General features: G+C 49.0%; 1 protein-coding gene and 1 non-coding gene across 2 annotated transcripts in view; one reads left to right on the top strand and one right to left on the bottom strand.

Annotated features, from left to right (window-relative positions):
* The first annotated feature begins 1,409 nt into the window (after positions 1-1,409).
* TRNAL-GAG (transfer RNA leucine (anticodon GAG)) lies at positions 1,410-1,484 on the top strand. Its single transcript has one exon. It is a non-coding gene; the product is annotated as a tRNA-Leu (tRNA).
* Positions 1,485-2,555: 1,071 nt separating this feature from the next.
* Positions 2,556-21,069, bottom strand: part of ARHGAP27 (Rho GTPase activating protein 27) — a 42,790-nt gene continuing 24,276 nt past the window's right edge. Inside the window, exons 5-15 of the mRNA XM_060255863.1 lie at positions 19,813-19,880; positions 16,378-16,465; positions 14,209-14,313; positions 12,652-12,750; positions 12,198-12,303; positions 9,610-9,735; positions 8,840-8,938; positions 8,570-8,647; positions 4,594-4,728; positions 3,192-3,297; positions 2,556-2,921 (exon numbers count right to left, since the gene is read on the bottom strand). Coding sequence (XP_060111846.1) covers positions 2,744-2,921; positions 3,192-3,297; positions 4,594-4,728; positions 8,570-8,647; positions 8,840-8,938; positions 9,610-9,735; positions 12,198-12,303; positions 12,652-12,750; positions 14,209-14,313; positions 16,378-16,465; positions 19,813-19,880 — 1,188 coding nt within the window. The 3' untranslated portion in view covers positions 2,556-2,743. The remainder of the gene's footprint in view (positions 2,922-3,191; positions 3,298-4,593; positions 4,729-8,569; positions 8,648-8,839; positions 8,939-9,609; positions 9,736-12,197; positions 12,304-12,651; positions 12,751-14,208; positions 14,314-16,377; positions 16,466-19,812; positions 19,881-21,069) is intronic.

Here is a 21,069-nt window from a genome sequence, read left to right as displayed (position 1 = left end):
TTCTTTGGTTCCAAACTAGCATCTGTTACTCCTGTCTGTCTGTCTCTCGAAAACATCTCGAAAACCTCCTTTGCTTGTATATAGCAATGATTTGCAAGCGTCTATGAAGCGCTTACTCCACGCACCTTAGAAGAAGAGATTGGATTTCTATCTTACCTTTCACTTGGGAGTCTCAGAGCAACTTACAATCTCCTTTCCCTGCGAGGGAGGTGGAGCTGAGAGAGCTTTCACAGAAACTGCTCTTGAGAGAACGGCTCCGAAAGAATTTGTGACTGGCCCAAGGTATGTCAGCGGCTGCATGTGGTGAAGTGGGGAATCAAACCTGGTTCTCCTAGATTGGAGTCTGTGCTCTTAAGCACTACACCAAATTGTCTACTTAGCCGTGCGTGCTCAATGCCTCCGGGCCACACGCACATGTGCATATGTCCAGGCGAGATGAAACGGTCCCCTAGTGGTCCTTCAAGAGCCCCGTGGCGCAGAGTGGTAAAGCTGCAGTACTGCAGTCAGAGTCCTCTGCTCATGACCTGAGTTCGATCCCAGCAAAAGCTGGGCTCGGGTAGCCGGCTAGAGGTTGACTCAGCCTTCCATTCTTCCAAGGTCAGTAAAACGATTACCCAGCTTGCTGGGGGGAAAGTGTAGATGACTGGGGAAGGCAATGGCAAACCACCCCATAAAAAGTCTGCCGTGAAAACGTTGTGAAAGCAACGTCACCCCAGAGTCAGAACCGACTGGTGCTTGCACAGGGGACCTTTCCTTTCCCTTTTTTAGTGGCCCTTCAGAAGGGCATCCCCCAGCCCACCCCCTGCAGCTGGCCTCTGGATTTAGCATCAACGTAGCATCAAGGATGGGAGTAAAGAATGCACTCTGGGTACCAGCCCTGCTTCTCTCAACGCTGGGACATGGCAAAATGTCCACGTCAGCCGTTCTTCCCCTGGGGCAAAAGGCAGGCCTCAGCGCTAGCCTTTCCCCAGCAGCCACAACAGCCTGGCAAAGAAGGTTTCACAGAGTTCCTCTGTCTAGTCAAACATTATTTTGGAGCAGCGGGTAGAAGTATTCTTACACCACAACTAGGGGGGAAAGGGATACGTGGAAAGGTAAATAGTTCTAAGACTCCCAAGCACTGGATCTCATCAAGCCCACTCTTCTTAGACCCCGTTTCCCCCACCACTGGCTAGCTCTTCGGTTACTTTGAGCTGCTTTCTTCATTGGTTGAGAAGTCGCTTGGGGAAAGCAGTTCAACGTGGCTCCAAGTCTTGGTGCAGCTTCCACATGGGAAGTGTAAACCCTCCATCCTGCCCAATCGATACCAAGGATAAAACCAGAAGCTCCTTGCACAGATGGCTGAGCTCACATGGCCTCAGAGTCAAATAAAAACCATCACACAGAAAAAAAACCATCACACAGAACGGGGAAGGATGGTGGCTCAGTGGTAGAGCATCTGCTTGAGAAGCAGAAGGTCCCAGGTTCAATCCCTGGCATCTCCAAAAAAGGGTCCAGGCAAAGAGGTGTGGAAAACCTCAGCTTGAGACCCTGGAGAGCCGCTGCCAGTCTGAGAAGACAAGACTGACTTTGATGGACTGAGGGTCTGATTCAGTATAAGGCAGCTTCATATGTTCAAAAAACTCCCTGAAAGACTTCTCTTCCAGGCAGGAGGTTACATGCACCTTGCATGCCCACCATTCAATAAGACATGCATCTATTCCACCATATGGACCCCAGAGGAGCAGCCCAGCAGGTGGCACAGCCCATGAACAAAGCCCACCTCAAAGAGCCAGCAACCTCCCTGTATTGACCTTGGCTGCAGAGCACACGACCTGGTCGTCTTCCTCCATTGCTGTTGGGAAGAGGCCGACAAGATGGCGCAGGGAAACCAGCCAGAAGCTGTGTGACCCTAACAGCCACCCACCAGAGTGAGTAAGGGGCACATATGGGTGTTGGCAAAACAGCAGAAACCCCGTCATTGACTTCCAATATCACAGGACTCAGATTTGTAATTTGGGATTGCCAACTGGCATCGCACTTGTTGGCTGCACTGCAGCTCGGCCGGGAGCGAAGCATCTGCTGTCCTGTGAGTGGGCGTCTAATTCTACTCAAACCACCACAGAGATAAAGTCCAGTCAGGTACCTTTAAGACCAACAAAGTTTAATTCTGGGTTTAAGCTTTCGTGTACACGCAGCAAAGTGCATCCAACAACGTTTAATTTGGAGCGTCTGCTTTCATGTGCACTCCAAGTTTGTTCTGTTACTTCAGATACAAACCCTCACCTGAGCGACCCACCATTGAGATGTGGGCCCACACCGCTGCCACCATCCCACGACCTTCATGGCACCATCTCCCAGCAGGACCCACTTCAAGCTTTGACCGTCTGGCTGCAGCCACAGAAGCCTTTCCCCTTCTGGAAGCTTTGTGTGCACCAAAACACGCAACCCCTCCACCCCGGGATACTCCAGCGGAAAGACAAAGGTCACTGGCCCAGGAAGCTTCCTTGGAGGATCAGGCCATTTCCTGCAGGAGAGGAAGTCTCCAGCTTCAGAGAGAGAAGCAGCTATGAGCATTCCAAAACCAGCATTAATACTTTTATTTATGGTCGTATAGATATGTCATCTCTCCCCACCAACACCGTCTTCAGCTTTTAGTTGTGGCGCCGCCCAGCAACACCACATCTCCTGCATAGCGTCAGGACCCGCCTTCGCGTAGAATCCACGGCATTCAAGCTGACTCCTTCCAGCCCACAGGGAGGGTCTAGCTCTCCGGGAAAATGTAGCTGAACTGATTCAGGATCTGCTCCACCACTTGATTCTGGAAAACCATATGCATGGTCATGTTTCCTTCTTCGGCCTCCGGCTTCAGCAGCGTTGGCCCAAATACAATGGCGATGCTCTGTGCCGACATGCGGTTCTCCTTTCGGAATTCAATAACCCTGTGGGAAGAATGGAAGGATGTTGAAGTGCTTCAAGGGCATGGGGCTAATCTGGGGGTCTCACTGTCACTGGCTGGAGATTGTCAGACAGATGCCACCTCGTGCCAGTCAAAACGCTCACCTTCCCACCTGGCCACCCGTCAGTGGAATTGCCACAGGGTTGCCATTCTCCAGGCGGGGCCTAGAGATCTTGCAGAGGGGATAATAGGGGGAAATCTAGCTCAGGGGCTTGGGTGCTGACTGCAGGATCCATGCCAGGGAGCTGCTCACCTGCAGAGATGCTGGAAAAGGACCTTCATGGTATCCCGGTTAGCAGCAGGAAGAGAATGCACCAGCTCCCGTAAATGGAGGCTTCGCTTGGCTGGCTCTGAGATTTCTGCAGATACCCAGAAAGAAAAAGTCACATTCTCATGGTTATCTGCTTTCATTTCTGGAACAGAACAATTGAATCCTGCTATCTTAGTAGCAGCTGAGTCCTCTTTGGTCATGGTAATGTCTGACTGTCAATATGCCCAGCCCTCCAGGGCAGCCAAGGAGGAGGTATGGATGTGGGGAAATGCTTGAAGCCGCAGCCGGCAATCTCCCAACAAGATGCTAGAAAATAGGGCGGGGGGGGGGGGATCTGGGATGTGAAAAGCGAACACACATCCACTCTAAGACCAAGCTGGTGCCTCAGCTGCACAGGGTGTCCTCAGTTTGGGCAGATGTGACATCTAAAGACCAGTAGAGGTTGTCTAGGCAAAAGTGAAACAGAAATCAGCCTAGATAATTCTGTGGGGCTCCTGCTCCCCGATTCCAAAACAAGGTGCTGAATGTCCTCCCCCCCTATAAATACTGGTAGCAGCAGGCTCGACGGAAAGGAAAACACAATTCCTGGCTTTTTGCAAACTAGGGTGTGTGCGTGTGTGTGCTGTGATGCCACCAATGACAACAGCCCCCTCACTTGAAAATCTTTGTTATTTAAGGCACACATGGAAGAAAATAAACTGACTCCACAACTCTGAACTTGCAGAAGGAGGCCAGATGCGCCGAAGAACCCAGCCCAGTCCAATTCCATGGATCAAAAGCCAAGAAAATCAGGAGTAAGTTCAGCATTGTGGGAAAGATCTCAGATTTCTACAGACCCTCTTGTTTTGCTCATCAGATTGCACTGATTCGCATTGTGCAACCCACCTTGAGAAAAGCGCACTATAAATAATACAAATAAAATAATAAAAAATAATTTTATATTCTGTGTTTTTTGTTAACTCACAAAGCCCTGTCAGATGGCCTTTAGCTGCACTTCAGGAACTGCAAAGGAGAGCCAGTTTGGTGTAGTGGTTAAGTGTGCAGACTCTTATCTGGGAGAACCGGGTTTGATTCCCCACTCCTCCACTTGCACCTGCTAGCATGGCCTTGGGTCAGCCATAGCTCTGGCAGAGGTTGTCCTTGAAAGGGCAGCTGCTGGGAGAGCCCTCTCCAGCCCCACCCACCTCACAGGGTGTCTGTTGTGGGGGAGGAAGGTAAAGGAGATTGTGAGCCGCTCTGAGACTCTTCGGAGTGGAGGGCGGGATATAAATCCAATATCTTCTTCTTCTTCTCCTGCAGAAATTCCCGGAAGTGACCTGTGAGCTCCAGGCTATCACACCTCAGATCCTGCCCCCTCCCCCCCCCCCCCCAGAATGATTCTTACTGATGGCTGCGATAAACTTGTCAAAATGGCTGAAAGGGAAGAGCGGCTCCGGCAACTCGCGGAAGAAGAGCTTGAGCGCCCCAGTGATGACATGAACATCGTCCCAACGGCCTTCCTCAAGGTCCAAGCGCTCATCTGAAAAGCAGTTAACAGAACAGGTGAGAATAGGGTTGCCAAGTCCAGTTCAAGAAATATCTGGGGACTTTGGGGGTGGAGCCAGGAGACTTTGGGGGTGGAGCTAGGAGACTTTGGGGGTGGAGCCAGGAGACTTTGGGGGTGGAGCCAGGAACAAGGGTGTGACAAGCATAATTGAACTCCAAGGGAGTTCTGGCCATCACATTTAAAGGGACAGCACACTTTTTAAAATGCCCTCCTTCCATAGGAAATAAGAATAGAGGTACCTTCTTTTGGGGCTCATATCATTGGACCCCCTGGTTCAATCGTTTTGAAACTTGGGGGGTATTTTGGGGAGAGGCACTAGATGCTATACTAAAAATTTGGTGTCTCTACCTCAAAAAACAGCCCCCCCAGAGCCCCTGATACCCGCAGATCAATTCCCTATTATTCCCTATGGGAATAATAGATGGGGGCGGGGCTTCCCCCTCCGGCCAGCTGGCTGGGGGCGGGGGGAAGCCTGTAAAACCAGGGGATCCCCCGCTGGGACCTGGGGATTGGGAAGCCTAGGTGAGAAGAACCTCACCCAGACACCACTGCTGCGGGGGGGGGGGGGCATACCTTAATAGTTGAGCTATGAGAGGATGCCTCAGACTGGAGCACAGCAGTAACCCTCTAGCAGAGAACACGGCTTCAGCTCGCTCGGCATCCCAGAGATAACAAAGGCTGTGATTGCACACACCCTCAATAATGCACTTCTCATCTGCTTTCAGTGCACTTCCCAATTGGATTTTACTGTGTGAACTGGCAATACGCTCTTGGAAAGTGCACTGAAAGTGGATTGAAAGTGCATCGTTGCGTGCAGGCTGAGTGCTTCTGTGGAAGAGCACCATGGCCAGAAAGCCAGTTTGGGGGATTTCTCCAGCTGTTGATTTACCTTTCTGGATAAAAGAGAGGGTCAAGGGATCCCTTCATTTGTTTCTCAGAATTGCAGTTCCCTGAGTTTTTGCAGAGACAAAGGCTTCTGTAATAGCTCAAGGCCAGAGCGCCTGAGATGGGAGGTGTCCAGCTTGCTGCCATGTTGGAACCCCTGGTGGCGACGGGGGGGAAGGGGGGGGCGGAGGGGGGGCGGCGGGAATTAAGCCTGACCAAGCCTCATTTAAAGGAGTTACTTATTATAATGGAGGAGGATTTATTGTCACCTGCGACTGAAGCAGCCTGCCTCTCTTGGAGCCAAGGGTGAAATGAACTTCTCTCTCAAGACTACAATTTGACAAGATTATAATTTTTTTTCTTTATAAATTGAAGTTTTGAGACATATAAAAAGCTTTTTAAGAAGAAATATTTATTGAGAAAGTTAAAAACGGATTAGGGAAACAGTTTTAATTTTTTTTTTCAACCTTTTGGTGAATCTGCATTTGGATAAAGTTTGAGAGTTGTGGAGTTGTGTGAGAAAGAATGGTGTGGCGCATCCTCAGTTTTATAAGATACTTTTGATTGGGTGGACATTTGCAAATTTATGACTCCATTGCTGGTGTGTTGTTACCATGGCAATGCTTTTGACCGGAAGAAAGTAAACAAAGGAGACGAAGGCGGAAACTGCATGTCACAGCTTGTATACCTTACGTATCTCTAAGTCATTACCATGGGGATTGTAAACAAAGATATCATCTGAACTGAACTGTTCCTGTTGTGTCTAGTCCCAGGGGTGCTGAATCCATTTGTTATGAGGGCTTTTATCTGACATAAGGGAGGGACGGTGGCTCAGTGGTAGAGCATCTGCTTGGTAAGCAGAAGGTCCCAGGTTCAATCCCTGGCATCTCCAACTAAAAAGGATCCACACAAATAGATGTGAAAAACCTCAGCTTGAGACCCTGGAGAGCCATGAATGGGGCTGTGGCTCAGGGGTAGAGCATCTGCTTGGGAAGCAGGAGGTCCCAGGTTCAATCCCTGGCATCTCCAACTAAAAAGGGTCCAGGCAAATAGGTGTGAAAAACCTCAGCTTGAGACCCTGGAGAGCCATGAATGGGGCTGTGGCTCAGTGGTAGAGCATCTGCTTGGGAAGCAGAAGGTCCCAGGTTCAATCCCCGGCATCTCCAAAAAAGGTTCCGGGCAAATAGGTGTGAAAAGCCTCAGCTTGAGACCCTGGAGAGCCATGAATGGGGCTGTGGCTCAGGGGTGGAGCATCTGCTTGGGAAGCAGAAGGTCCCAGGTTCAATCCCTGGCATCTCCAAAAAAGGTTCCGGGCAAATAGGTGTGAAAAGCCTCAGCTTGAGACCCTGGAGAGCCATGAATGGGGCTGTGGCTCAGGGGTAGAGCATCTGCTTGGGAAGCAGAAGGTCCCAGGTTCAATCCCCGGCATCTCCAAAAAAGGGTCCAGGCAAATAGGTGTGAAAAACCTCAGCTGGAGACCCTGGAGAGCCGCTGCCAGTCTGAGAATACAATACTGACTTTGATGGACCGAGGGTCTGATTCAGTAGAAGGCAGCGTCATATGTTCATACATGTTCATAAATAAGACCTTGTCAGGCCAGGCCATGTGTGTCATAAAATGTCATGTCAGGTAGTGGAGATATAAACTTTATAAAAGACACAGACAAACACAATTAGAAATATTATAATCATAGAGTGGGAAGGGACCTCCAAGGTCATCTAATCCAACCCCCTGCACAATGCAGGAAATTCACAAATATCTCCCACACCCCCATGACCTCTGCTTTTTAACTTTTTTTTTACCTAAAATACAAACATGCTTAAAGCATTAACACTCTTTCAATATTTTGTTGCTGATGGCCCTGTACTGCCTGGAGTGAGGAGTTTACAAAACAAAACTGGATTGTTTGTCTACAAAACTATAGTCTTCCCCAGAAGAATAACTACAACTCCTATAAGACAGAGCAATCCTAGAAAGACAATAATGTATAGTGGTCAGTATGAGCCTACTGTATGGGAGGCTTGGATTCAAAATCCCCAGTCTGTAAAAGGAAATGTTCTGGGTGAACTCGGTCTGGACAAACACTCTCAGTCTTCTGAGAGTGTTTATTTATTTCTTTCCTAGCCACTTTGTCTGGATCTTTACCGTTGGGTTCTGGAAGGAGAGCATCTAAGGAAGCTCCCTCCACACATGTCATTCCTTTGCTGACCTAAGAATGGCAGTCCTCACACAAAAAAGGCTCAAGGGGATAGGATAACTTGAGATTGCTGGACTTGAGTTAATTCACAACAATGGACCACCCCACCCCACCCTGGGCTGAACAGGGACACGGGATTCTTATCTCTCCACAGATGCTAATTTTCTGCCCCCCCCCCAGCATTCCCCTTCTCCTCTAAACGAGCCAATTATTTATTTATTTTTATTTATTTACTTTAAATTTCTATCCCGCCCTCTCCGCAAGCGGACTCAGGGCGGCTAACAACGTTCATATTTACAAGTTAAAACTAATAAAATATAGTTACAATTTAAAACCATTATGTGGTGCTGTACCACTGCAATATAAGCGAGTTCTTCGTTTCTGATGATCACACGGTAACTCTATAATGACGTGGGGTGGCAGTCCTCTCTCTGTCTCTCTCATGTTGCATCCTTTACAAGCCTGGCTACCCATCTTAAGCATTCTTTACAACCACCATCTCAAAAGGACTCGAGTGACCTCCATTTTGAAAGGCACTTTGGCTCTCGAGAGCTTGTGCCTTGAGACTCTGAGGTGCTCCTGAATTCAAGTCTCACTGTTTTGCTGCAAACCAACGCAGCTACCTTCTGAAATGCAACATTGAATGGGGGCACCATAATAAGAACCATCTCGCAAAGAGCAAGGTCTAACACTGAGCCATGGCCCCTTCTGGTGAAAACAGCAACCCCTTACCATGGTCAACTTTATAGCGCAGTTTCTGTATTGTAGCCAGATTTCCGCTTACCCGGTACAGTCCATCAATATCCAGACCTGGGGGGAAGAAAAACTATATTAATCTGTGCGCCCAGAAGGATACAGCTGTAGATTCTATATAGTGAACAAGTTCTGAATTCAGAATCTGGATTGATTTATTTTTTAGCGCTTAATATTCAAGAGTCCTGCTCATAGAACAGGCCAGACATTAGTGTGTGTGTGTGTGTGGGGGGGCACGGTATTGCATACCTCTGTTTTCTACAGTGTGGATGCACATTCGAACAAACTGAGGTACGGTGGTTTTCTCACGGTCACACAGAGTTTGTAGAGGGCATCCAAACACCTGATCTGAACAACAAAGAACACACACATGCACAATTCATCAGAAGCAGTTGATGCTTAGCTGTCTCAGCTGTGTTCCATGCGCACCGTGCTGAAAGTGTGCAGCAAACAACGAACATTAACTAGCTAGCTAAATCAGCTTTTAAACAAGAACCGTAGCTTTCAGGAAACCAGTTATGCTACTGAAGGCCTAATTGCCTATCACGGTCTCCTCACACCCTTCCCGGGACCACGTGATCACTATACGTTGCGACTTCTGTGCTGAGAACTTAATTCCGTGGCATGTGAGGGCCGATTTGGATGAGGACCCAGCCAGGGCACTCTTAGAGAGAGGGAGTTTAAGCCCCCATCCCTGCCTGGCCATTGCCTTGACCTGAAGTAACCCAGGAGAGCATTATTTGCCCCTTTGGGGTACACCGATGGGCTGCACATTCCATGCCAGTTTCTTCAGCAGAGCAAACAGCCCAGGCTGTTTCAGGTTGGGAAATCTGAATGGAGAGAGAAGGGACAAAGCCCTTCTCCTCACAAGCCACAGTCCTGATGTGAATCAGGCCCTGACCCCGTGGAACCAAGTTCCGAGCACGAGGATCACAGCTGAGCTGACTGCCAGGGACTCATGTGAATTATTAGGCTCAGAGTCGGAAAGAAACCACACCAACCCAGGTTTTTTGAGGTACCTTTGATGTAGCCTTTGTCCCGCAGGGACTGAAGAGTCGGCCGCCTCAGAAGAAACTTCCGGAGTTTGTTCCGAACTTTACTGGTTTCACTCTCTGTGTTGAGAGAGCTGGACGAGTGCCAGGAAGCTGGGGGAGAGGAAAAAGGGGGATTTTAGGGAACAAGGTAAAAATGAGCATCTCTGGGGAAGTGAGCTGCCTAGAAGAAGAAGACCGTAGATATATACCCCACCCTTCTTTCTGAATCAGAGACTCAGAGTGGCTTACAATCTCCTATATCTTCTTCCCCCACAACAGACACCCTATTAGGTGGGTGGGGCTGAGAGGGTTCTCACAGCAGCTGCCCTTTTCAAGGACAACTCCCACGAGAGCTATGGCTGACCCAAGGCCATTCCAGCACCTGCAAGTGGAAGAGTGGGGAATCAAACCCGGTTCTCCAAGATAAGAGTCCACATACTTAACCACCACACCAAACTGGCTCTCTTCTCCGGTTACAGTGAAACAGACCCCCAAAATAAAGTAAGAGTCCAGTAGTACCTTTAAGACCAACGAAGTTTTAGTCAAGGTAGAAACTTTCATGCGTTACACACACACTTCTTCAGAACCTTGAATAAAATTTTGTTGGTCTTACAGGAGCTACTGGACTCTTCCTTTATTCTGTTGCTTCAACCCACATGGCTACCCACTGGGATCTACAGACCCCCATCCCCCAAATGCAGATAGGAGATGTAATCATCTCTCTTCTGAAATAGTCTGTTATAAGTGCCTTTTGCTTGCTTCATATCTTTGAGGTAAATGTATCATCTGTATTGGCTGGAATGCAGATTTAGTTTAACAGAAGCTCTGTTTGGCTCTTTGTCCTGCACGACATTTATTTATTTACTTACTCCACCTTTCTCACTGAGACCCAGAGCAAATTACGTAACATAAAACAGGGCAAACAGACAGTATAAGATGACCAATGAACAACAAGATTATGCATGGGATGGAGAAGGTAGAGAAAGAACTACTTTTCTCCCTTTCTCACAATACAAGAACTCGTGGGCATTCAATGAAATTGCTGAGCAGTCAGGTTAGAACGGATAAAAGGAGGTACTTCTTCACCCAAAGGGTGATTAACATGTGGAATTCACTGCCACAGGAGGTGGCGGCGGCTACAAGCATAGCCGGCTTCAAGAGGGGGTTAGATAAAAATATGGAGCAGAGGTCCATCAGTGGCTATTAGCCACAGCGTGTATATATATTTGTGTGTGTGTGTATATATATATATATATATATATATATAAATAAATAAATTTTTGGCCACTGTGTGATACAGAGTGTTGGACTGGATGGGCCATTGGCCTGATCCAACATGGCTTCTCTTATGTTCTCAACAAATAAGACTAGCATTACAGAATTAGAGAACAAATGCAAACAATGAACTTTCTCAGGCAAGATATACTATAAACTAGGGGTGGCCAAACTGTGGCTCAGGAACCACATGTGGCTCTTTCTCACTTATTGTGTGGCCCTTGAAGCCCCCACCCCCCCAGCTGGCTGGCTTGGAGAAGGCATTTCTCTCTTTAAACCACTTCTCCAAGCCAAGCCAACCGGCGGCTTGGAGAATGCATTCAAAGTTAAAATTGCTTTCTTTCCACCTCTCCTTCGTTCGTTCCTTCCTTCCTTGGAGCTCTCAAAAATCTGAAGTTCATGTCTTGTGGCTTGCAAACATCTAACATTTATTCTAAGTGGCTCTTGCATTAACCAAGTTTGGCCACCCCTGCTACAAACAGTGCAACAAAGTTCAGTGGCACCTTTAAATCCAACAATGTTTTACTTAAGGTATAAGCTTTTGTGTGCAGACACAATATACGTGCATATTAAAACTCATACCCGGAATAAAACTTTGTTGGTTTTAAAGGTTCCAGTGGACTCAAATTTTGGACCAACATAGCTATCCACCTGAATCTATAAACAGTAGAGAAAGTGGGTAACAAGGTATAAGTCAATGTGGTAAAATCCATTATAATGTTTATTGGATAAATGGATAAATAATGATGGTTTATCCTGCTGTGTTTAGCTTATTTTAAGCAGGATCCTATTTATGTAATTTCTTTACCACTTCATGTGTCCAACTGCTATCAGGATATTGAAAAGGGAAGGCAGTGAACATTTGCCTGAATGGTACTACCGTTAAATAAACCTCTCTCATGCCCTGTAGTTGAAAAATGGGGTTGGGGTAGAGTTCCCAACATCCGGAGGGGGAGATATCTGGAGAGCTCCCAGAATTCCAACTGATCTCCCAGCAACAGAGGCAGCTTCACTGGAGGAAATGGCAGTTTGGGATGGTGCTGCCTTCTAAAGAGGAGGCTGTGATGGGGCTGTAGTTGGGGTTGCCAACTCCAGGTTGGGAAATTCCTGAGGATTCGGAGACAAAGTCGTTTGAGGAGGGGCGGGAGCTCCACAGGGTCCATCTTCCACAGCAGCCGTTTTCTCCAGGGGAACTGATCTCATCTCTGTATTCTGGAGTTTCAGTTGTAATTCTGGGAGGTCTCCAAGTCCCACCTGTAGAACCAACTAGAAGTCTAAGTGTTGGGATGTCCACTGACCTGGACTCTTCTTCTCACTCTCTTTTTCTCTGTTGCTTCCAACTGGTTCCTTCAATCCTAGATCTGTGGCGCTTTCCCCGTTATCTTCCGGAGGGAAATCTGCAGGCTGGAGGAAAAGAGAAACACTGAGGGACCTCGGTCACAGGTATAAAAAACCTTCCTTGGTCTTCTTCTTATTTTCACTAGGACCAAGTTGGAGTCCAGTGGCACCTTTAAGACCAACAAAGTTCATGGTCCAAACAGGGCCAGCAACATTCCTGTCAAACACACCCAGGAAAGGTGCAATATCTCTTCTCTCTTGACTCCCATGGCCCCAGTCCCTTCCCCAAGGACCATTCTCTTCCACCTGGAAGCACTTGTCTCCCCCTTCCTTGCCGGATGGCTCACTGGCCATCTCCTTCTCAAAGAGAAACAAAACCACCACAGGCAGTTGGCATCGCGCGAGGCCTCTCACCAGCCTGCCAATGGTGTCTGCAAGGGCTTGATGCCAGGCGCTGATGATGCTCTCTGAATCGTGCTGGATGAGGTACTCGGAGCCTTCCCGCGTCTTCAGCTGGAAGAGAGCAAGACATTGTGTGAGTGCCTGGCACGGGGAATGCTCAGAGGGTCTGGAGATCCCATTCCACTAGTCATAAGAACATAAGAGAAGCCCTGTTGCATCAGGCCAACAGCCCATCCAGTCCAACACTCTGTGTCACACAGTGGCCAATAATTTATATATATATATATATACACACACACATATATATATACACTGTGGCTAACAGCCACTGATGGACCTCTGCTCCATATTTTTATCTAACCCCCTCTTGAAGGTGGCCATGCTTGTAGCCGCCACCACCTCCTGTGGCAGTGAATTCCACATGTTAATCACCCTTTGGGTGAAGAAGTACCTCCTTTTATCCGTTTTAACCTGTCTGCTCAGCAATTTCATCGAATGCCCACGAGTTCTTGTATTGTGAGAAAGGGAGAAAAGTACTTCTTTCTCTACTTTCTCCATCCCACGCATTATCTTGTAAACTTTCTCTACTTTCTTGGAATACCAGCAGACGGGAGGCAGGGACAGGCTTTATTCAGCCACCTCTCTGAATATCCTTCAGGCTCCCAGTCAGTCACCAGAGGTTGCCATGACTCCAGGTGCAGACACACACACACACAAAATAAAAAAATGAAAAAGAGAGCGATGTCAAAGGCTAAAGGAATCTAAAGGTCTTTGTAGTGATTGGATGCCTGCTACGAAATCGCATCATCACATCCCCCTGTTGAGAGCAGCCTGCTGCAGGGGGCAGGCTGGAATTCTCTCCCTTCTGACATGGATGGGGCGAAACTTTTGCCATGAAAGTAAACTGATCTAACATGGCTTCTCTTATGTTCTTAAGAGGGGACTGGAGAAACATCTGGAGCAGAGGTCCATCACTGTTAGCCACAGCTTATTGCTGGAACTCTCTGCCTGGGGCAGTGATGCTCTGTATTCTTGGTGCTTGGGGGGGCACAGTGGGAGGGCTTCTAGTGTCCTGGTCCCACTGGTGGACTTCCTGATGGCACCTGGGTTTTGGCCACTGTGTGACATGGAGTGTTGGACTGGATGGGCCACTGGCTTGATCCAACATGGCTTCTCTTATGTTCTTATGTCTGGGGCAGTGATGCTCTGTATTCTTGGTACTTGAGGGGGGGGGGCAGTGGGAGGGCTTCTAATGTCCTGGCCCCACTGGTGGACCTCCTGATGGCACCTGGGGTTTATGGTCACTGTGTGACACAGAGAGTTGGACTGGAGGGGCCACTGGCCTGATCCAACGTGGCTTCTCTTATGTTCTTAAAGACAGAGAATGAGGAGAAGCTTCCTGAGCAAGTGTTTGCAGAAAGAGCCCCTGCCCACCTTCTTCTCCAGGCACAGGCAGCAGCAGAGCCTTCCAGTTCCCAACCACTTCCCCCTTCCCACAGTTTGGCATCACTAGTTGCTGAGAGAATGACAGCCCGTCACTGTCACCCTAGCAGAGGGCCACTGCCTCACCTCCAGGACGTGCTTTTTGCTAGATTTGTCCTTGGGGGCCCAAGAGAGTGTCGCTCCATGAAGATCCACGGTGTGTTCTGGACTGCTCAGCACAGAGGGATGTTTCTGGAGGGGAAGCAGAAAAGACAGCCAAGTCCCTCTTGTGTTTCTGATCACAAACGACAGCAACAAGAATGCCCCCTGCCCCCACTTCCTTAATCAATTCGGTTCCATCTCGTAGAGGAACCGTGTTCATTCTCCATTGGTCCCACTCTCATTGTGAGCACTCGTATGTCTCCGGGCTGCCTAGGGTGCTGGGAGGAAAGGGGCACCAGATTGGGCTCCTCCCCTCCCGGTGCCCATGACAACTGCCTAAATTCCCCACCCCCACCACTGTCCGCCTTCCCTCGCTCCCCAGCACTGCAATGCAGCACCACGCTCCGTCGCCCCCTCCATAAGAGATCACTGTGCTGAGGTTGGCTGCTACTGGCTTCAATGTGGCTGGCGCGCCATCTGATGCTTGAAGCCCACGTGGGAGAAGGCTTTGCTCCCCCTGACTTCCGGTTCCAGGAAGGGGGATGTTATGTATTGACTTAAGAGTGTACCGCATGGCGAGCCCTACAGAAGGCGACCTCTGGGTCCCTGGATGTAGCTCGCCATTTGCCCCGCCCACCAAGACCTGTGGCGGGAAGTTTGGACTGACCAGGATTGGCCTGGTCAAACCAGGGGGCTAGGGTTGCCAATCCCCAGGTGGGGGCAGGGGATCCCCCGGTTTGGAGGCCCTCCCCCTGCTTCAGGGTCGTCAGAAAGCGGAGGGAGGGGAGGGAAATGACTGCTGGGAACTCTGTTATTCCCTAGGGAGATTTATCCCCATAGAAAATCATGGAGAATTGATCCGCGGGTATCTGGGGCTCTGGGGGGGGCTGTTTTTTGGGGTAGAAGCACCAAATTTTCAGCGTAGCATCTAGTGCCTCTCCCCAAAATACCCACCAAGTTTCAAAAAGATTGGACCAGGGGGTCCAATTCTATGAGCCCCAAAAGAAGGTGCCCCTACCCTTCATTATTTCCTATGGAAGGAAGGAATTGAAAAAGTGTGCCATTCCTTTAAATGTAATGGCCAGAACTCCCTTTAGAGTTCAATGATGCTTGTCACAGCCTTGATCTTGGCTCCACCCCTAATGTATCCTGGCTCCACCCCCAAAGTCTCCTGGCTCCACCCCCAAAGTCCCCAGATATTTCTTGAATTGGACTTGGCAACCCTACAGGGGGCAGTTCGGAGCGATGTATATGTGGGGCCCAGCCCGCGTGCTCGCTCTCTTGTAACGTGCTCACAAGTAGAAGCCTTCTCCTGCATGGGCTTCAAAGCATCAGATGGTGCGCCAGCCGCATCGAAGCCGGTAGGGCCTAGCCTCAGCATGGCTTGGTTCAGTGTGCTCAGAGGGGGCATGACAGAGTGCAGCACTGGGGAGGGAAGGAAGGGAGGTGGTGACAGGGGGGCCATGGTGGTGGGGGGTGAGCCGAGCCTCAACGCGCGGAGGGGCAGCGGAGCGCGGCGCCACATTGCAGTGCTGCGAGGGCCAAAGGGGGGTGGCAGTGGGGTTGGTGGGCAGGAAGGCTGCCTAGGGTGCTATGCACCATCGGGCCGGCACTGCTCCTGGGGGGGGGCACCTGCTGTCTGTGCCAAAGTCAATATTCAGAGTTATTTGTGCACACAGGTTCTTCATCACTCCGCACTTTAAATAAAGAAACAACATTTTTTAAAAAAAATTCTAAAGACAGCACAGCTCAAAAAGGATGCTCGTATCATACCGCCTCTTACAAAATCTATGCTGTGGGGGATTTGGAAGGGCCTTTAGACCCCAGAGCTGTCTGGACTCCCTTCCCCCCCCCTTCAAACATTAACCCTGTTCACAGGTTTCAGCAAACACGTAGTCAATCTGCGTACAGTGTATATTTTTCTTTATACGCGCATTGAGTAAAATGTCACGTACAATCGATGCACGTACAGCTGAACCAGTAATCAGAACCCCACATTTATTCCAGGGACTAGTACCCGGTTTCATTTGTGAAGCGAACGCTCATTGTTTCTTTCTTACAGATGTACGAATGTACAGGTAAGTTGTCTGTTTTCGTTGTGACTTGTGAACGGGGCTTCTGTCTGCCCTTAAAAAGAGACAAAAAAAGACTCACCACGCCACCAGAAGACGAATGCTTCGAGTCCTTGAAAAAGGTCAAAATTCCCCCCTCCAGAACGGTCCATGAGGAGCTCCAGTTCTTCCTAAGACGAGAAGGCAGAAGGGGCACCTCGTTCACGGAGCTTGTCCAAGCAGGCAGCGTAAGAGAAGGAGAAGGATCCTGGCTCAAGGAAGAAGACCTCGGCTGCCCTGAGTCCCCCGCCAGACTTCAGCCCCACTCCTGGCCTTTCCCTACTGCACAAGAAGAAAATATACGCTGCGATTGGCAGCACAAAAAGTGAAGCAAAAGAGCAAGCAGTGATCAAAAATACGTGTGTTTTGTTAATAAATATAAGCGGAAGTGAAAAACCTTATACAAACTAATTATTAAATGCAGAAAACTGGAATCCAGTAGCACCTTTAAGATCAACAAAATTTGATTCAGAATGTAAGCTTTCATGTGCATGCACACTTCGTCAGACAATGAAATGGGGTATACTGAGCAGAGTTACGTATCTAAACCAAACCGGTTGTTCTGTCAATTTATTAATTATAACTTCAATTTGTTAATTATACTATTTTGGCAAAGATTCTGACTTGGTGCTATTTTGCATGCTTAATCACTCCTCTCCAACTATATGTAACTCTGCTCTCTGTACCCCATTTCATTGTCTGACGAAGTGTGCATACACACGAAAGCTTCCATTCTGAATAAAACTTTGTTGGTCTTAAAGGTGCTTCCTGGACTCCTACTTTGTTCTGTTGCTTCAGACCAAGACGGCTGCCCACCTGGATCTAATTATTAAACGTTCCGCACAAAGGCAAGAAATATCACACAGTTACGTAAGGTAGCGACTGCACAAAATCTCAGTCCAGATTGCAGCAACTCTGGATTCCTCGTTCTTTGCCAGGTTCATTAACTTTTGGATTTAAATATCTCTGACCAGAAGTCTTGGACTTTTGAGCACTATATGGTCTCATGGACTTTTGTACTTGATTTGGAGTGAGATTTTGTGCAGTTGTTAACCTTACTTACATATGTGATATTTCTTGTCTTTGTGCAAAACATTTAATAATTAGTTTGTATAAGGTTTTTCACTTTCCCATATAGACACACGTATTTTGACCACTATTTGGTCTTGATTCTTCCCTTTTTGCACTACCAATCACAGCTGATCTTTTCTTCTTGCATGACTGTGATTCCCCTGGGTTTTTGTTACCCTCCTCTGCAGCGTGCTCACAGCAGCATCATCCCTCAAGGTTTTGTGCCACGGAAGGCTCGGCGCTCGGATCCAGAAGCAAAGCACAGGCCTGCCCAAGCAGATCTTCCGAAGCAAGAGAGCCCAGGGGAGGCATCAAGGAAGAGGCAGAGATGGAGTCCAGAAGCCCAAACCGAGGCAGGTTCCAAGGAAGCAGGGAGAAGAAAGAAGAAGGGAAAGCGCTGGCCTGGAGCAGAGCTGCACAAGAGAGAGGAGGAATTCTCTCCTACATCAACTGAGTGGAAAGAAAGGACAGTGGACCAAGGAGCAAGGAAGACGGCTGGCACAAGAGAAAGGGGGGCTCCTGGCAAGGCCCCTCTTTCCTGCCCTCCACAACTAGTGGCCCTGCCACAAGACAGAAGAGACAGGCTGGGCAAGAGGGCGAAAGGCAGGCAGCCAAGACAACATGGTCCACGTAGGCAGCCACTGGCACAGGAAAAGTACACATCTGGGCTCCGGTGAGGGGTTCCGCTTGCTCAGCCGCCACTGACAGAACCTCTCCTCCCCAATTTTGTACCCCTGCCCCCCCACCTCTCCATCCCCCCCACCCCAGCAGAGGGGCTGACTTGCACACACCACAGCCTTCCCACCTTCAATCTCTCCTTCTGTTCTACTCTTTGACGTGGAATTCTGGTTGGTCTCTAAGATGCAGCTGGACTCACAACTCATTGCACACACAAGACAGAGCAAGCCAAAAATGGATCTCAGGAACCCAGTTTGGGTGGCCTGTGTTTAAAGGGAGCTTCGGCGCAGCTCGACACCAACACCACATCATCCCTTGCAGCCTGACACACTTTTTGGTCCATTTTCTGACTTCCCAGACTGCAACCAGGGGGCTCTTCCCATTATACCTCCTCTCCCTCCCCCCCCACTTGGGTCTGCACAGCTTGATGAGGAATTCTGGGGAACTTGAAAGCGTCTGACATTTTAATTTGTCCTCTCTCTATCTCTCGTGGTCCATCTAGTCCAGCAGCCCTTTTCATACTGGCCAGCCAGTTGCCCTGGAGAGCCAAGCAAGCGGGGTAGGGGGGCTGGGGCCATCTCCTGATACAGCCTCGGAATGCAGAGGTTCCCTTTATTCATTATGGCAGACAGCCGCTGATGGGCCTCGTTCCCATGCATTTATCTCATCCCCTCAAAGCCATCACTATGTCCCCTTAAACAAAGCCACCCTGCAGCACGGATATTCCCCGGGCTCACCCCTGCAAGGGAAGGACCATAATTGCAAAGGAGTTATCTATGGTCTGCCAGGACTCTGCAGTGCAGCCGGCTGTACCAGAGGCTGTCAGGCATAGGGGAATCCCAAGAGAGTCAACACTGCCCGGAGGTCTTGGTCTCATCCCATAGCAAGCAAAAGGGGAAGGCAGAGCATCAGGGCTATCTTGCATGGACAGGAAGATGTCTGCCTACAGTGCTTTGAGCTGGCTGAGAGACCCACAAGAGTGAATTTTACATAGCAAAGCTAGCAATGCCAGCCTCCAGTTCAACTCCAGACTCCAGAGATCAATTCCCCTGGAGAAAAGGGCTGCTTTGGAGGGGGGGCTCCACTCCCAAATCTCCAGGAGTTTCCCAACCTGGATCCGGCAATCCTACTCCCCCCCCCCCCATTTCCCACCCGTGACCAGGGGGAACCTGGCAGCTCTAAAGCTCAACTACTCAGGATCCAAACCCCACATTCCCTCTTGCCTGCCCCACAGACTGCAAATAGTTGGGAAAGGCTAAAACAGAGATCCCACTGTTTTAAAGCTGCTACCCTGGATACAGATCAAGACTCTTGCAATGAGATGGCCTCGTTATCCTCAAATACTTTCTAGCTTTCCTTTTTTTAATTAAAAAAAATGCTTTTTTGGGGCATGGGAGATCCCAGAAAAGCTCAATGCATTTTAGAAATGAAAATAGTTGGAGCTGCCTTATACTGAATCAGACACTTGGTCCATCAAAGTCAGTATTGTCTTCTCAGACTGTCAGCGGCTCTCCAGGGCCTCAAGCTGAGGTTTTTCACACCTATTTGCCTGGGCACTTTTTTGGAGATGCCGGGGATTGAACCTGGGACCTTCTGCTTCCCAAGCAGATGCTCTTCCACTGAGCCACCGTCCCTCCCCAACTTCTGTGCTTTGTGGGGAACTGTTCACAGAGACACTGAGGAAATTCACGACACAAAGAGAGAGACACACAGGTGAAGACCTCTTTACCTCAAGCGCTTCCCTTTCTCCGCCGTTTTGGTCCGGTGAAGCATCCCTGCTTTTTCAAGGGTTTTGAACTGAGGATAACCAAGAGGAAGACAGGTTGAGGGTGTAAACTTGTCCTGCGCATGGGAGATCCCAGAAAAGTATCCCCTCCTCTGCTCCCATTCCTATTGGAGCGTTTCCAGTTTTGAGATTCTGGGAAGCCTCACATGGGAAATGCCAGGCGAGTAGCTGCGTTGGCCTGAAGCAACTTTTTGTGCCTGCGTACGAAAGCTTATAGGCAGAATTAAACTTTGTGGGTCAAAAAGGTGCCACTAAAACTTTGGTCTATGGGGTATTTTGGATGCCCTGTGCCTCTTTTGTGCTGTTTATGTATGTTGCAGGGGTGAGAAACCAGAGGAGACATATTTGTACTCCTAAAGAGCCTCCTTGCCTGTGTAGATTTCACAAGTAGACAGTAATGCTTTGAGATGATGGCTCCTCTGATCTGACATTTTCATCTAAAAAATAAACTTTAACCATTTGAGCCCTCAGCCCCTAGAAAAGTGGAGGTCCATGTCACAAGTTGCAAAGTCCATGCATCCCCCTTGAAGACTTCCAACAGGCGCATTTTGGGTGTGTTCCTTTGGAGAAACTTAATTCTTAGGGTGGGGGGGGACCCAATTCAAGGAGAAGAAGCTTCCCTCCCCATTCCACTCTCCTAAACTGAAACAGCCCCAGGAAGCTGCTCTCTGCTAGGTAGGGAGATCTTGCATGTGCTCATGGTTTCCTCAACAAGGCAAACAGCAGTTTCTCAGGGCCTTCAGTTCAGGGGGGGGGGGCATGGGGGGGTGAGCTTAAACACCTTTTTCTGCACCATACAGATCAAAACTGAGTCACTGGCAGCTAGGAATTAAGTTGCCAGTGGAGAACTGCAGTTATTTCTCAGATGGGAAGTCCTTGTGGCAGCCACATTGTCTTTGTAACATATAAATTGGCCCTCAGAAACCCAATGGACTGCATTCCCCTTGCTCTGTCCGATCCCGTTTCCTCTGCCTTTCCTCTCCTTCTGGAACCCCCTGTTGAAATTTAGCAATCGAACTCCTTGCAGTGGGATCTCCTCTCCACCCTCTTTTCATCCTGTCTTTCCTTCAGGCATGCACTTGATTAGATGAGGCAGTCCAGAAGAGGGCCTTCTCCAGTGTGCCATCAAAACTCTGGGCTTCTCTCCCCAGGGAAGCCTCTCTGCCCCACGTCCTCACTTTACTTACCTCCATTTAACTA

Source organism: Heteronotia binoei, chromosome 15 (assembly GCF_032191835.1).
Source record: "Heteronotia binoei isolate CCM8104 ecotype False Entrance Well chromosome 15, APGP_CSIRO_Hbin_v1, whole genome shotgun sequence".
In the NCBI taxonomy this organism is placed as follows: Eukaryota; Metazoa; Chordata; class Lepidosauria; order Squamata; family Gekkonidae; genus Heteronotia; species Heteronotia binoei.
This window is presented reverse-complemented; position numbering and strand designations above follow the sequence as displayed.